This window comes from Candoia aspera, chromosome 3 (genome assembly GCF_035149785.1).
Source record: "Candoia aspera isolate rCanAsp1 chromosome 3, rCanAsp1.hap2, whole genome shotgun sequence".
NCBI lineage: Eukaryota > Metazoa > Chordata > Lepidosauria > Squamata > Boidae > Candoia > Candoia aspera.
In genome coordinates this window covers 29,354,447-29,370,136 of record NC_086155.1, presented here as the reverse complement: position 1 = coordinate 29,370,136, position 15,690 = coordinate 29,354,447, and the positions used below count along the sequence as shown (strand labels likewise).

At 41.5% G+C, this 15,690-nt stretch overlaps 1 protein-coding gene across 2 annotated transcripts in view; it reads right to left on the bottom strand.

The window, feature by feature from the left end:
• Positions 1–15,690, bottom strand: part of LOC134492992 (disks large-associated protein 4-like) — a 71,754-nt gene extending 56,064 nt beyond the window's left edge. Inside the window, exon 1 of one of the 2 annotated variants that reach the window (XM_063297199.1) lies at positions 15,453–15,690. In XM_063297199.1, coding sequence (XP_063153269.1) covers positions 15,453–15,663 — 211 coding nt within the window. In that variant the 5' untranslated portion in view covers positions 15,664–15,690. Of the gene's footprint in view, positions 1–353; positions 682–15,452 lie in introns of those variants that run through there. The other variant, XM_063297200.1, reaches the window with a different exon arrangement.

Genomic DNA, 15,690 nt, shown 5'->3' with positions numbered 1-15,690 from the left:
GAATCGGCAGGAAGGGGGTGGGGAAAAGCAGTACAAAAAGAACCCTTCCCTACGTACAGGCGAGCTCCCTACCACGCCCGCCCACTTACTCCCAGCAGTTTTGTATCTAAAGCCATTCATTTCCAACAGGAAACGGGGAATTTTCTTTGGTACTTAAAGACACAGCTAGCGTATTGTATTGTATCTGCGCACGCACGGAAAGCACTGAAATGACAGCTCGAAAAACTGAGAAAAGGGGATACAGACAATTTAACTAAAAGCACAACCTTGAGCAGTGCATGGTCGCTTGCGCAGCCAATCCTTATTTTTGCATGCCATAAGGGGAAAAAACCGACAAAATTCTGTACACTCACATTGTTTAAATAGTTCCAGACACAAAGCCATGGGAGACACAAAGAGGATGGGGGACTAGAAAGAGAAAAGGGGGAGAGAGAGAGAGAGAGAGAAAAACGAAAGAAACCGGCCTTCTTTTCGCCTTGGAAGGAAAAAGAGAGGAATGGCGCTACGGCAGAAGGGCAAAGTCGGATTCCACTCTGCTCATTGAGAAAACAACAAACAGGTCCCGGTCGAGGAAGGAAGAATGGGGCGGAGGACGGGCGGGAGGCAGAGCTGGGCCTGCCCGGTGGCGCTTCAGACCGTGGCGAGGGGAAGGAGCGGCAGCTGCGGCCGCCGAGAACGACGATCTGACCGGTGCTGAAAAAAAGATACAAAGTAAGAGAAAAACGCCGCGATACACGACAGGCTTCGCAAGCGCACACTCACCCTCCTCCCTCACTCACTCAGCCAGCCCCTCCGCTCCCGTTATGTACTTTCAATGGGAGGAGCATCGGGGTTGTTAAAGCCCAGCGCTGGCCACGCCCACCGCCCCAGGCCGCGCCCGGCGGCAGCAGGAGAAGGGGAGCGGGCGCTGGCTGTGGAAGCGTCGGGCAAAGCAGAGCGGGATGGGAAGAAGGCCGGGCGAAAACGGCAGCCCCCGACGGCTGCCAATGGATGCGAGGGGGCGGGCGCTCTGCAGCACCGAGCCCCGTCGGTTGTTGCAAAGGAAGGCAGGCAGGCCGGCCGGCCGAGCTGCTGCACCAGCTGCAAGCGTCCTCCGACTTCGCGTGCGCTACTAAACCAGTTCTAACTAGTATTCCGCACATGCTCACAAAGCCCGTTCCCCCTTCTGTCTCTGCCTGCTTTACTCAAAGCAAAGGGAGGGAGCGTAAAGGTCAGCTAAGTCTGGCGTGAAAACGGCGGCGTGCAACGCGGAAACCCGCAGCTGTAACGGGGGAAGGCTCCGTCAACCTCTCCACTCCGCAAGGTTCCTCCCTTCCCCACCCCGGGTACAGCAGCTCCATCCGCAGACAGATGGATAACAGCTGTGCTCGCCTCCGCGGAAGGGGGCGCTCGCTCAGGGCGAGGGCGGTGCGGATGGTGGGAAGTCGCGTGTTCGGAGGAGTGCTGAAACACCAAGGGAGGAAGGCATTTTGAAGGTGCGGATGGCTCGATTGCTCCAAGGCCAGGCCGCCAAAGGAATGCTCTTTGGGCTCTTCTACGTCCCCGACTTCCCACCTTGGCTTCGCCCCATCTAAGTGGCAGTGCCGCCAGCTTAACTCTTCCCGGAGCATCAGTCAGTGTGTGAATTCTGAATTGTTTCGACTGCCGCTGGATCCTGTTTCAGAGTGCGGCCAACTTGAGAGACAGCTTTGAAATAGAAGAGGATCTTTCTCAAGACACTCATGCCTTGGTTGTGACAACTATTACCCCCAGCCAGTCTGCTCTATTCATCCCAGCTGGGGATGAGGAAAATTGATGTTCAAAGTGGTGCTTCTCAACCTCAGCATGCTGGCTGGGGAATTCTGGGAGTTGAAGTCCACACAACTTCCAAGTTGCTGAGGTTGAGAAACACTGGTCTAGAGCATTAAATAGTGAGGTGTGTGTGTGTGCCTAGCAGAAAAAAACAATACAAATGGGATTTTGACACTAGAGACCAGAGTGGACTCCCCCTGCCTGACATTTCAGTTGGGAATTCTTGTGGGGTTTTGGATTCAACCTCTGCCCATGAAGAAAGAGAAGGATAAAAATAGAATGAAAATGATGCTTACTTCCTTAGTTCCTTGACCATATCTGATACCAGTAGACAAATCCATAAGCAATGAGGCTACAGGAGTCCTAACAGTTGATTCCTGCCTTCTGACTCAGGGTGCATCCCTCAAGCACTAACTGTTGCTGAATGGCAAGAGACAGCTAACACCCAGCTGTCCATCCTTGCAAGCTTCCCACGTGCATATGGCTGGCAGTGGTGACTCAGAATGCTGATTTATTTTCCCCTTTCTGAGCAGGTGGACACATTTCTAATCAAAGCCTTAATCTGCAGTCACCTTAAAAGGGCCAGTGTTTGACCCAGGGGCATTTTTAGAAATAAAGATGAAGCTGGTGCTTTGTTTTGCAGCATCCCACTTCCCTATTTAAATGAATTCTCTTAAAAGTCAGGGTTAAAATTATGTACTTTCAGATATAGTATGCTATTATGTAAGCACTCTGCCTTATTCACAGATTTTTATGGGAAACCCAGGCAATGTTATTTGTAAACTTCCCTTGGTGCTTCTGCCTTCTTTCCTTTCCCTTTATGAAGGAAAGGAAAAACACAGTTACTTTTCACTGATAGCTCCAAGAGCTGCACATCTGGAAACACCCTTGCTGAATGGGACACCCATACTTGCATACAGACAATCACCCAACCTGAAACAGGTTCTCATAAGAAACAAGCAACAGAACAATAATGCTTACATGGGAACCAGATCCTGCAACAAGCCCAGATGTCTGCTTTGCCCCCACATTTATACCAATAACACCATTACAGGCCCCAACAATTTACATACAAGATTAGAGAGGCCTTCACATGCTCTTCCTTTAATGTGAAATATGCCATGATCTGCCACTGGTACCTCTCCAGATTCTACATAGGACAAAAAGCCAGACTTTATGCAAAAGAGTTAATGGACACAAATTTGGCATCAGGATTCAAAACAAGAACGAAGTAATTGAGCATTTCAGTGTCCTAGGACACTCCATTACAGATTTCAAAATAGCTGTTTTAAATTGAAAAAAAAATCACTAGCATAATTGAGGGAAAGACTGCTAAACTCACATACATCAGTCTCGGGCCATCTCAAAAGGTCTCAACAAACACAATGGATTTTAATCATTAACTGACAAGGTATTAGTAATTTGTCTCACTTGTAACCTGCATCTGCATAATCACCTGTATTTCCTTCCCTCCTCTCCATCCTAATTTAAATCCTATAGTTTAGCCACTTTGTGCATCTGATGAAGTGAACTATAGTTCCTGAAAACTTAGTCCTTCAATAAAATTGGTTGGTCTGAAAAGGTGCTACCCAACTCCTCCTGACTTCAAACTGGGGAAAACAGACCTAAAGGGTGCCTTGCTCAATCTAATGCTTATACTGCCTAACAGTGTTTTGTCCAGGCTTCCAGATTAGGGCTGTGGAAAAAAAAACAGTTTGGATATTTGATTCAAAGGTTATTTGACTGATTTTCTGAATCAAATTGACTTTCTGAAATGGGTTGTTGATTCAGATTAACTGTTGATCCAATTCAGAAGTCTGTGAATTGTTCCAACGATTTGATAGCTTTTGGCATATGTGCAGAAAGGCCTTTTCCCCAAGTAGAACTGACTTTCCAAATGGAATCTGTGATATGACAATTTTATCCAGTTCTGAAAAAAGTATATCCATTTTTAATAGTCGTCAATGTTTTGCCATCACACCTCCCTTTAGTGTAATCTTAATGTACACACCTCCCCTAAAAATCCAAACGCTAAAATGAACACAAATGAACATTGAAAACAATACAATGTGTTTATCACATTAAAGAACAGCACAGTTATAAAATTCTAGAAGAACACATTGTAAAACAATACATTGGAAGAAGGAAATGCACAAGGGAAAATTTTATTTAGCAGGAATGTGGCTAATGACCTTTCAGCTCTCAATAATCTGAATGTACCACAGGGTTTCAGGTAAAGCATATAATTATACATTCTGCTACATTTAATTGATTCCATGCTTTTATTTAGGCTGAAATACTTCACTGGGACAACACTGTGGAGGCCATAGCATTCAGTGGATTTCACCTCCTGAATTTAATGAGTTCTGACTTCAGAGGGCAAATCTGACACAGAAAAATTATCCTAGAACTCCAAACTAGAGACATGCAAGTGACTAAATTCTAACCTTTCTCAATCATCCTTCATACCCCACCAAAGAAAAATTTAGACCACTCCAGCTTTTTTTTTTTTAATGTCTCCAAAGAAAGACAAAAAGTCAAACACAAAAACATATTTGCACCTTTATTTTTATTGGTCTGTTCTAGCAACCATCCTTAAACCTCTGAGGTTTAAGTATTCTGCAAGAGGATTTAGAAATGTCCAAGCATTTTTATTCAAGCATTTCATTTCAAGTACACCTACTTCAGGGAAAAGCTCTCCCAAATCAACTTACACAAGATATTTATAATGTCATAAAACAGTAATAATTTGCTAATAAAACAGTCACAAAGATAAAGATATTTAAAGCAACTCAGGACTTGTAACAAATATATTGGCTTTTGCAAAGCATTTGATTTCATGCAGCTTTCCATGTTGTTTGTGCATACATGCACAAACACATCTGCTGAGACTGCCAACAAAGCACTTGGGCCCACATATGCATGTGGAAACAGCTGGGGGAAGATTTTGAAGCAGCAGCGCTGAACTTTCCAGAGTAAACAGCTGCTTTAACACTGAGAAGAGATGCTTTGCTGGTGGCAACTTACTTAAAATAGTGCCTCTTATAAATGCTTTGCCCAGCCCTACAGATGCATAGTAATTAATTGCTGCAGGGCCCATTGAGCGGAAGACGAATGTGTTTATTTTATATTTTACAGAAAGAGAATCTATCGTGATTAGACAATCTTTTGCTTTTAGAATAGATTTCTGTGATGCATTTTGAGGATTGGTTTAAAAAAATAAATGAGTCATGAGCATATTTTTAGAGGTCTGTTTGGAAGCAAGATTAACGTTTTTGATACTTAGTCCACTGTTGCAAGATTTTTTTTTAGACAACACCGTCTGCCTAAGTTTATAATTGGCATTTTATGTGTTTTCAATGTAACTGCACATATAATACAATCATCGGGAAGGAGCCCAGAATGGTTTACAAAGGAATAAAAACAATTTTAAATAAAATAATTAATGGCAAACCAATGGTTCTTAAAAGCAATTAATAAAAATTTTAAACATAGGCTGCTTGGAGACATTTTGCTTGAAACAGAGCTATTTGGCTCAAGGTCACTCATGTCCTTGTGACCTCCAGATTGGACTATTGCAACATGCTCCACATGGGGCTGTCCTTGAGGATTCAGAAGCTTCAGCTGGTGCAGAATGCAGCAGCACGGGCAATTAATGATGTTGTTTGATGGTGCATGTGATACCACTGTTCTGCAAGTTGCGTTGGCTGCCAGTGTGCTTTCAGGTACAATTCAAGCTGCTAGTAGTTACCTTTAAAGCCATTAATGGCTTGGGATTGGGCTACTTAGGGGACCTTCTCTCCCTGGTTGTTTCTACCTGTCTCACCTGGTCTGGCAGGAGGGGCATGCTTCTGTTGTCATCAGCTAAGGAAAGTCAGCTGGTAGGGCCCAGGAGGAGCGCCTTTTCTGCTGTGGCGCCCACCCCATGGAACATCATTCCACCTGAGATTAGGTTAGCCCCATCCTGCTAGCCTTTTGCATGGCCCTAAAAACTTGGTTTGGGGCCTGGGCTTGGGGCCCCAGGAGTGCGATAGAGCCTATCTATTGGCTTTTGTTGATGGTTATTTATGAAGCTTGGCAGCAATTTCATTAAAAAAATATATGTTTTTTATTGTTTTTAATCTGTTTTATTGTAGAGCATCCAGAGTCACTTATGTGAGATGGGCAGCTATATAAATCAAACAAACGAACAAAATCCAGCTTGAAATCCTTCCAAAATGATAAAATAGCCCGTTTTGCACTTAAAATAGCTACTTTGTGCTCAAAAGATGGTGTTTCAGACTTGACATAGGATGTTTCAAATTCATGATGGTTTGAATTTGGAACATTTTACACACCCCTAATAAAGACCAATATCTTTCCGTAAAGCAATTAGCAACCAATGTAGATCTTTTAATATTGGCACCATATGATCCTGGTATCTTGTACCAGTTAATAGCTTTATTTTCCACATTAAACACCAGTTGGAGTTTCAAGGCTTCTTTGCAAGGATAGCTCTACATGAAGCACACTGTAACAGGCAAGTTGTGATATAGCAAAGATATAGAAAACTGTTAACGAATCAGGAGCAGGCTGGAGCATGGAACAACGACTAGCATTTTCTCCTCTGAAAACTTTTCTTTTCCTAGTTTCTCTTTCTCCTTCCTTTTCCCCTTGCACAGGAGAGGCGACAGAACCTGAATTGCTGAAAAATACTCTTCAATTTGAGACATGGGTTTCATCTGGCCTTAAGGCTTCCAATCGCTCATTGATTGATTGATTATGTGTCATCAAGTCAGGGTCAGGTTGCTCATACTTACTGGAAAGTAATAATTTTCTTCTAACATTTTATGGAGCAGGACTGAAACTCTCAGAGTGAAACACACCCCTTTCAATATGTTTTCAAGAAAACCGAGATAGACTTTGTGGATTGGCAGGCAGTTTTATTGTGGGAAGCAAAGGTATTTTTGTTTGAATTACTTGCTGTCAAAAAGCTTTTTTAGTGTTGTGACTTATTTATGAACTGTGGTGATCACAGTATTGCTCTGCAGAGAAGTGCTGTCATGAGTAAGGATGGCGAGCAGGGGGCTCCCATCCAGACTGTTAAGCGCATGCGTAGCACTGAGGAATTGGGCAGCCATTCAAAGAGACACAGATCGGGACCGCCTTAACCCTTGGGGGTTATATGTCTGGGTTTTCCCCACGCTGCTTCAGTTTGTTAGGACTGATGTCCTAACAGCCAGGAAACACGCTGAGACAAGGAACTGGTCTCTAATGTTTTATTGCTAGTACATAACAGGAATCCTAACAAACTGAAGAAGCGTGGGAAAAACCCAGCCATATAAACCCCAAAGGTTAAGGCGGTCCCAATCTGTGTCTCTTTGAATGGCTGACCAATTCCTCAGTGCTACGCATGCGCTTAACAGTCTGGATGGGAGCCCCCTGCTCGCCATCCTTACTCATGACAAGTGCAAAGCTTGGCTTTAAAACATAGCAAATGGAAAAGCTATCTGATCTCTTGCAAAGCAAATACTCATGTTTTGCTCTGTGGACATTCTCTGGCCTCATCATCAGAACTAACAGATATTCATCAATCTAATCTAGTATTAAAAAATTGAAAAGTAAGATAATAGGTTCTGGTAAGTCCAGTTGTGTCCGACTCTAGGGGGCGGTGCTCATCTCTGTTTCAAAGCCAAAGAGCCGGCATTTGTCCGTAGACACTTCCGTGGTCATGTGGCCAGCATGACTAAACGGAACGCCGTTACCTGCCCGCCGAAGCGGTACCTATTAATCTAATCACATTTGCATGTTTTCGAACTGCTAGGTTGGCAGGAGCTGGGACTAGCAATGGGAGCTCACCCCGTCACGCGGATTCGAACCGCCGACCTTCCAATCAGCAAGCTCAGCAGCTCAGCAGTTTAACCTACAGTGCCGCCGCGTCCCTTCTGGTAGCTACTCAAAAACCCTTTTATCAATATGGACCAGAATGCAGCAGCTTGGAATATAGGATTATTAAGATTTTTTTTTAGGGCAGCCTTTCCCAGCCTGTTGCCAACAGACATGTTGGACTTTAAGCCAGTTTGGTCTAGTGGTTAAGGCAACGGGCTAGCAACCAGGAGTCTGTGAATTCTAGTGCCACCTTAGGCATGCAAGCCGGCTGGGTAACCTTGAGCCACTCACTCTCTCTCAGCCCAACTAACCTCACAGGGTTGTTGTTGTGGGGGAAATAGGAGGAGGAAGGAGTATTAGGTATGTTTGCTGCCTTGAGTTATTATAAAAATAATAAAGGTGGGACAAAAATTAAATAAATAAATAAATAAAGTTGGCTGGGAATTTTGGAAGTCATAGTCCAATAGATCTGGTGGGTCCCCAGATTAAGAAGTTTGCCTTAAATCCTACTGAAGGGAAATAAAAGAAGCAAGTTTAGTTTGTTTTAAAAAATAGTAATCACAGATGTTGATTTGCCTTCCATACAGATATTTAAAGGAGGATGAATATACCACAATATAGGGAACAGTAATACTAGTGTTTCCTGTGGCTAAAGAAGGGTATATATGTATTTGAAAAATTGATGCTTGCTTTTGTAGATTCTTAGTTTTTATAATTCAAGCAGGCACTCTTGATTTTGGGTAGTTTCCTGACTATGTATGGCGGCTCATTGCATATTTTTAACATGTGCATTTAAGAAGGATTTGAATATAGTTCTGAATTAAGCTGTATTATATTGGAGGGTAATATCTTAGGATGTCAATACAGATTGACAGTGGCTCAGTGTGAGAGACAAGCCTCTGGCAATAACACATTAGATGAGTACATTGAAAGACCTTGAGATGAAATGCAAGGAAGTGGAAGTGATACTTGATAGACAACCCTGATGGAAAAGCTGATTAATGCTTTCACATTTCACAGACCTGTAAAAATGTCTGTAAAGAGTTGTTTTGCTGAAGGATTCTGTGGTTCATTCCTGGTACATTTCTATGTTAAATACTGTGGTACATTGTCTTCTAAATTGACCAAATAGGAAGACAGAACAGATGATGCAAAAACACAAGGCTGTTCAGGTTTCATTACATAAAAACCACTCAGAGACTGAAGTTATTGATTTATAGTCAGGAATATCTCTAGCAAATCACAGTTTGCCTCAGTTCAGCAACAGGGATGTACAGTAGATGAAATGTTGTGCAATACAATTATTAGAGGTGGTATTTTCAATATGCTCTCACATGTAACCTGTAGCTCTTTTTAAATATAAGACATGATGATTTTACTCTGTTCCCTGCTTTCTTTTGCATAAGTCCCAGAAGACAATAACAATCATATGCATTATATGTAGATGTTCATATAACTACAAACCATACCACACAAATTGCATTATCCCCTGCCTCCTTCCAGAGAAAGCTATTTCTGAAGACTGAATCTAGGTCAAAAGAAGACAATCTTAAATGGAATACTTATTGCAGCCACAGTATGAAAGGTAAGGTCATTGCTGGATGATATAATTAGCAATGGGCCTCGGTGGGATTCCAGCTCTTCACATACCAGCCTCTGACTGGTGAACTTCAGTAATGGATGATTATTTGCTTCCTTTCTGGAAATTTTTCAGGAGGGGACTTGTCCTGATGTTTCTTTTGCTGCCCAGCCTAATTACGTTCCTTTGCTTAAGAACAAAAGCCCCATCAAAAGACATCCCATCCCCAATACAGAAACTCAGGCAAGAGAAGGTTAGCTTTCTTTATTCAAGGAAACCCTCTGCCACTTTCTCCATTTCACCCTGCTTTCCATTGCCTTTTTTTCTTGGCAGGTGGGCACACTTAGAAAGAAAGCAGTGGACTCTATCCATTAGGATAGAGTCATTCCTGGATATGAAAGGGATTTTGGAGGATGATCTGTTGCTTTGCAGCAAGCAAGATCGTTCTCTCTTCTTTTTCTTTTTACAATAGAGTCAGAGGGGGCTGAAAACCTAGTGAGCATCAATATGTGTGCACCTTGGCATTTGTGGGTGCCATGTTAGAGACCCTGTATATGAGCATAATTAAAGGTAGGCAGTCTTCTACATTTCTAGGTAAGTTAACTTTCATATATATTTGCTTAGTAAATTCTGTAATATATACACACATACACACACACACTTTGATTCCTAGCATATATGAGATACACAATTCATAAGACAAAAAGTAAGAGAAATGTTCTTAATGAGAGCAATGTTTGTATCAGAACTGTAGCACTTCTTTTGCAGAGATGCACTTGGAATAAAGTGTCCCACTGATCTGTTTTAAAATTGTGCTATTCCCATCTTTTAGCATGAACAAGCTTCACCATAAAGTGTTATAGAGTTTAAAGCCAACCTTTTCAAAAAAACAGCTTTGGATTTCTTAAACAAATCAACAATCTTCCATCCAAGCAAACCTATTCAGCTAGTTGTTATTTGCTCCTTTTGCTTTATTTTCCACAATCTATAATCCCAAAGTCCTCATTTTTCTGAACAGATTTTCATTAACTCAGATCAACAGGAATAGTCTTCATTCAGAAATAGTGCCTTCTGTGTGAAAATCTCCATTCAAGGGGAGCCTACTACCTCCCTTGGATTTATTACGATCCAGGACCAGCAACACAATTACTAATACATAAATGCATGAAATACAATTTCAGAGTATATAGTGCATTTAGAAATAATAAGCAAGGGCACAATGGTCTCTTTGTGGACTTTATAGGCTAGCGCACAAAATCTAGCTACCTTGTAAATTGTATCAGTTGGAATATCCACCCCAAAGTAAGAAGCATAACAATTATCTGAACAACTATGATGAGGTGATAAAAGAAGGCAAATTAACTCACTGTATAATCTCTATAAAAAGCACACAGTCAGTAAAAACATAACTATTTCAATGCTTCCAGAACCATACAGGCAAATACATTTATTTAAAAAGGTACTCTTCCATCAGCTAAAAATGCCAATAAACCAGGGTTTCTCAACCAGGGTTCTGTAGAAACTTGGGGTTCCATGAGAGGTCCCTAGGGATTTTCCTGGGAGATCACAATTTATTTAAAAAATTATTTCAAATTTGGGCAAGTTCACATTAAAGAGGTAAGTTTCATTCTTTATTTTTTGTTTAAGAACACTGTTAATGCATATATACAGGCCTACACATGAACAAATAATTTTGTAACTTCTGGCCTATATTTGAGCATGAATGTGCAGGTGTTCCCTGAGGCCTGAAAAATATTTCAAGGGTTCCTCCAGGGTCAAAAGGTTGAGAAAGGCTGCAATAGGTTAACCTTAAATGTGCCATGGGAAATGTTCTGATATTTGGGCTCAGTTAAGGTGGTAATCAGCTTGTTCCTGGCTAGAATTCAGCCTCTAGGGATTCAAATCCTTTCTAGGTAATTATTTCTACTGTTGAGCAGCTCTTACTGTTAGTTGAACTATAATATGCCTTCTTGTAATTTTAAGATTATTAAATCTTGCACTCGGGGATGGTAGAACAGATTGTGGCTCCAATCTAAGAGATTATGGCCTTCCTCTGTTGACACCTCTCCAAGTACTTTGTATTCTTTCTAAATTGTCTTTTCTCAAAGTTTTATAATACCCAGTTCCTACAAACTCTCCTCACTGTTAGAGGTCCTGGCAAATCCAGCATGCCTCATTAGCATATGCATTAGCATGTAAATTGAGTTTGTCCCATGATGCTTGCTAGAGGAAGCTGTTTGTTGCCACTCCCACTTCCTCTCTCTCTCTCCTTCCTTCTTCCACAGACTGAACAAACAGCATGGATACTGCTCTCTTCATCAGGGCCATGTGCTTTGGCCTTGATGAAGAATTCTGCCCCTATCTTCCACACAGCTCTTAGCAGCTGTAGGTCTAAGGATGAATTATGTTTAGGGAGAAAAGAAGAACAAAGATTTCATCTTTTCCACCAAAATGGATGTAACTGAACCAAGAATAAAGTCAGTAAGATATTCTTTTTTACTTCTCAGTTGTGTTAAGCTCTGCTCCATTTCAGTGGTTCTAGCAGGCCACTAAATGGCTTCACTCACAGGACTTAAATTCCAGGCCTCAGTCAAAATTTGATCACAATCATCCACAGCTGTGACTTTCCTCCTGAGATGTCTTAGCCATATTTCATTCCTTTGCCTCTCTATGGTGCAATTAAGTAATTTTAGACTTACAACTCAAAGGGTGTTGTATTGCTTTGTATATCACTTCATTTGTTTCAAAATGATAAGCATGTGGAACCCTCCTGATAAATTGTTCTGAGTGTGTTTATGGACTTCTCCCCATAGTGCTGTCCTATCATGACAACTCTCTTGGCTCTAAAAGTGGAGCTGATTCATGTACACCAGAAATTGTGGGAGACTCTCTTTTTCCATATCTAGGATAGGATCCTGAGATAAACACTTCAACTGACTTGGGGCTGCTGTAATCAATGAAGTCAACAGAAAAGTAGTAGCTGTGGGTGTGGTCCCACCCATCTGTGGGGGAAAGTCTTTAGCAATGAGTAAGAGGATTAAGGGTGGAAGAAAAGAGACTTGGCAGTGCACTGTGCTTAGACAGCTGTTTTGAGAACACTTAGTGTCCCTTGTCATAACTAGCTTAGCCACATGACAAGATTTTGTTATCGACCAAGAAATGGGAATAGGATCTCCTAAGGACCTAACATTATTAACTAGTCTATTGCTCCATAATACTGTAAACTTGATACTCAGGAACATAATTCTTGTGGATAGAAAATATGGAAATAATTAAAAGCACTGCTGCTGACTTGTTTTTAATACCAAATAACTGAAGAGCAAAAATAGCTAAATAGAATATAGTTACAGTCTAGCAACTCCATTTCCTTTAGTGCTTGGTACAGAAAGTCTCCTGCAGGTTTTTTTTTTTCTTTCAAATTTCCAGTTCTCATGAAGTTTGATGAAACAGAATTTCATCAGTTCCAGTTCTTATTCATTTTGATGAAAGGGATCTTACTTTAGAAATACTTTCAGAGGAAAAGACAATCGTAGTAGAATGTGATATTCTTATACTTGCTTAAATTTGCCCTAGCCAAGAGGTATGTTTGATGTCCTGGCTGTCACTATGCTGTCATCCTTTTAGCACCCTTCCTAATTTCCATACTTCAGTGAAATCCCAAGGAAAACATAATGACAGAAGTCTTCCCATTGGACTTGTTCAGTAGCAATGTTGCTATCACCACTAAGGGTAAGGGGTAATCCTGCCCTTGAGAAGGTTTTTTTCCCCCCAGAGAAATTCAGAGATGCTGTTCGCCTAATTTCTCTGTTCACAACCCAACTCCATGTATGGATGCAGTGGGCTTGTTTTCTTTATTCTTGATGCTGAGTAGCAGTTCCTTGTGTTTCAGCAGGGTAAGCAGTTCTTCACCAAGGAAAGGGAGTAGAAAGGACATTACACACATACATACACACAGCACATTCTACACATAACTCGCACCTTCAAACTTTCCAGATTACACCCTCTCTCTTTAATATCCATGCATAGCAGTAACCCATCCCAGTAGTGCTTTTCTTCACTTATTTGTTCATAGAATTCCTTCAACTATTACCCCAGACATGCCAAAATTTACAATGAAATCAGCCTTCCTATAGGAGTTGTGCTTGGTCAGTATCTTGGTTTGGATGGAATCTGCCTGGTTTGTCACTGAACAAGCTCACCTGGTGTACAAAATTCAAGACTTGCTGGGAGAGTAATAATAGTTGAGCTTTCAAAGAACATAGTATTAGGCCAATCTATTATTTGTTTACACAAGGTGTGCTCTAATCTCTGAATTTATGTAGAGAAAAGAAACTAGATTTCCATGCCACCCCCTCCTTTGGTCCTGCAGTCTCTCTCCCAGTGCTAATTTTTTCCAGTCCAGTCTCAAATACTGGACTTGAGTCCAGCTAAGAGAAAAACAGTAAGATGAGTGGAGAGGCTATTGCAAGGGGAGTGGGAGGTGAGAAGTGTTACTACATGCAATGAATATGCTGTATTAAACTTGAGTTGCCCCTCAGTGCTAACACGGAGCTTCAGTGAAGCACTGTCAGCAAGTCGCAGAGCTTTGCAAAGAGCTCCCCCAGAGAAACAAGGTTTTTTCAGGAGGGGAAGTGGTTCCTCCAGTTCACAGCCAGAAGTAAATCTTTGCTTGCAGCCTGTTCCCAATCTTTGCCTGGTGATTGAAAGGATGTGGTCTACTGGCTGACTGCCTTGCCTTCAGTTTTCCACAGCAGCTAGATTCCTTTCAAAGATTGCGAGTTGAGACCTTCCTATAGGGTAAGCAACACAGTTCTGCTCTCCCTAAGAGATGGCTGTATGGCAGAACCCAAGGGGAGAGTTCAGCTTTTCTTGCCAGATTGCTTATGGTGAAGTTTACCATCCCCTGCTTCATTCAGCAAGATTGAAATAAATGGTCTGCCATTTACAGTAATCTGATAGTAATTATAAGGCAGAGTTAATATCTGAGATCACAGTTACAAAACAATATGCTTGTAGTTATTATAGTTTAAGCAAATTGGAAGAAAAGAGCTGGTATGATTATTATTATAGTTTATAATATAATAATGAAGCACTAGACCCACTAATGTCAATGGGAGAGTTAAAAGTGTGCTAAACTTTCTCACTGAAGACAAGGTGTCTTACTGTCCATCCTAAAATAATCTGATACATATGATTAGGATTGTAGCCATAAGGCCTGTTGATTCATAACTATCACTGTGTTCAGTGGCACTTACTCCCACCAAAGGATGACTTGGATTGCAGCCATAAAAATATTTTATTTTGTCTGGATAAAACTGAGTATTATGAGTCACATCATCCCCTGCAGTGTGGACACACAGACACCCACACACTCTCTCTCTTACACACACACACACACACAAACCCACACACACACACAAATATGGAATACAAGAGAGATGGAAGAATACTTTAACTCAGGTATGTCTAACCTGCAGCCCACGGGCCGCATGCAGCCCTGAACAGCTAGTAATGAGGCCCCAAGGATAAAGCACATGAAGAGTAAAATTAGAATTAAAATTTCTGACGAGCACCTTGAGAACTCACTGAGAATTGCAACCACTTTCATCAAACCAGACACTGATGCATTAGTTTCACAAAAACAAGGTCAAATATCCTACTAGTTTTATGATGCCCTCTTTTTTGAAATTTTATAATAAAAATATTAAAAAATAAATGAAGTTTTATTACTTATATACATTAACTATATTATATATTTTATGTGTGGCGAAGACAATCCCTCTTCACTCAATATGGCCCAGGGAAGCCAAAAGGTTGGACACCAATGCTTTAACTGATTCTGAATATTTCCTTTGTGGCAGCCTCAAGGAATGGCAAAGTCCAGAATTCCTGGCCAGCGTGGCCAATGGGAATTCTAGAAGTTAAAGTTGCAACAGAACAGGATGGCACCATGTTGGGAAAGACTGCATTGAAAAGCCATGGCTTAGTATGTAAGAATAAGAGTGAGCCCTTTAAAGGCAATTCTAATTCTGGAAAATCAGTTTACCATTCTGTCTCATTCTGTTCTGAGCTACTCTCCCCTACAAATTTCTGTTAAGTTCTTTTCAAAATTCTCTTTCCAGGCTCATCACACACTTCCCAAGCCATGCCAGATAAATTTCTTAGCTACTTATTCTCCAAGGACAGTAAAAATAAATAAATAAATCTGACTTACTGTTGTTGCTGGGAAGGGTCTGGCTGCCACTGATGGTGCTGGCTGGAGGTGGCGAGAGGGACTGAACAGAGACTGTGTCTTCTTCTTGGGAGCAACCTGCCTGGATAGCTCGGAGGTAGCTGTGGCTCCGGGAACGGAAGTAGCTGGGAAGAGGCAGGTCCAATACTTCCACAGCAGCTGATTCTGCTTCACTGTAAGCCGATTCACACATACCTTCATATTGATCATTCAGCTCTTC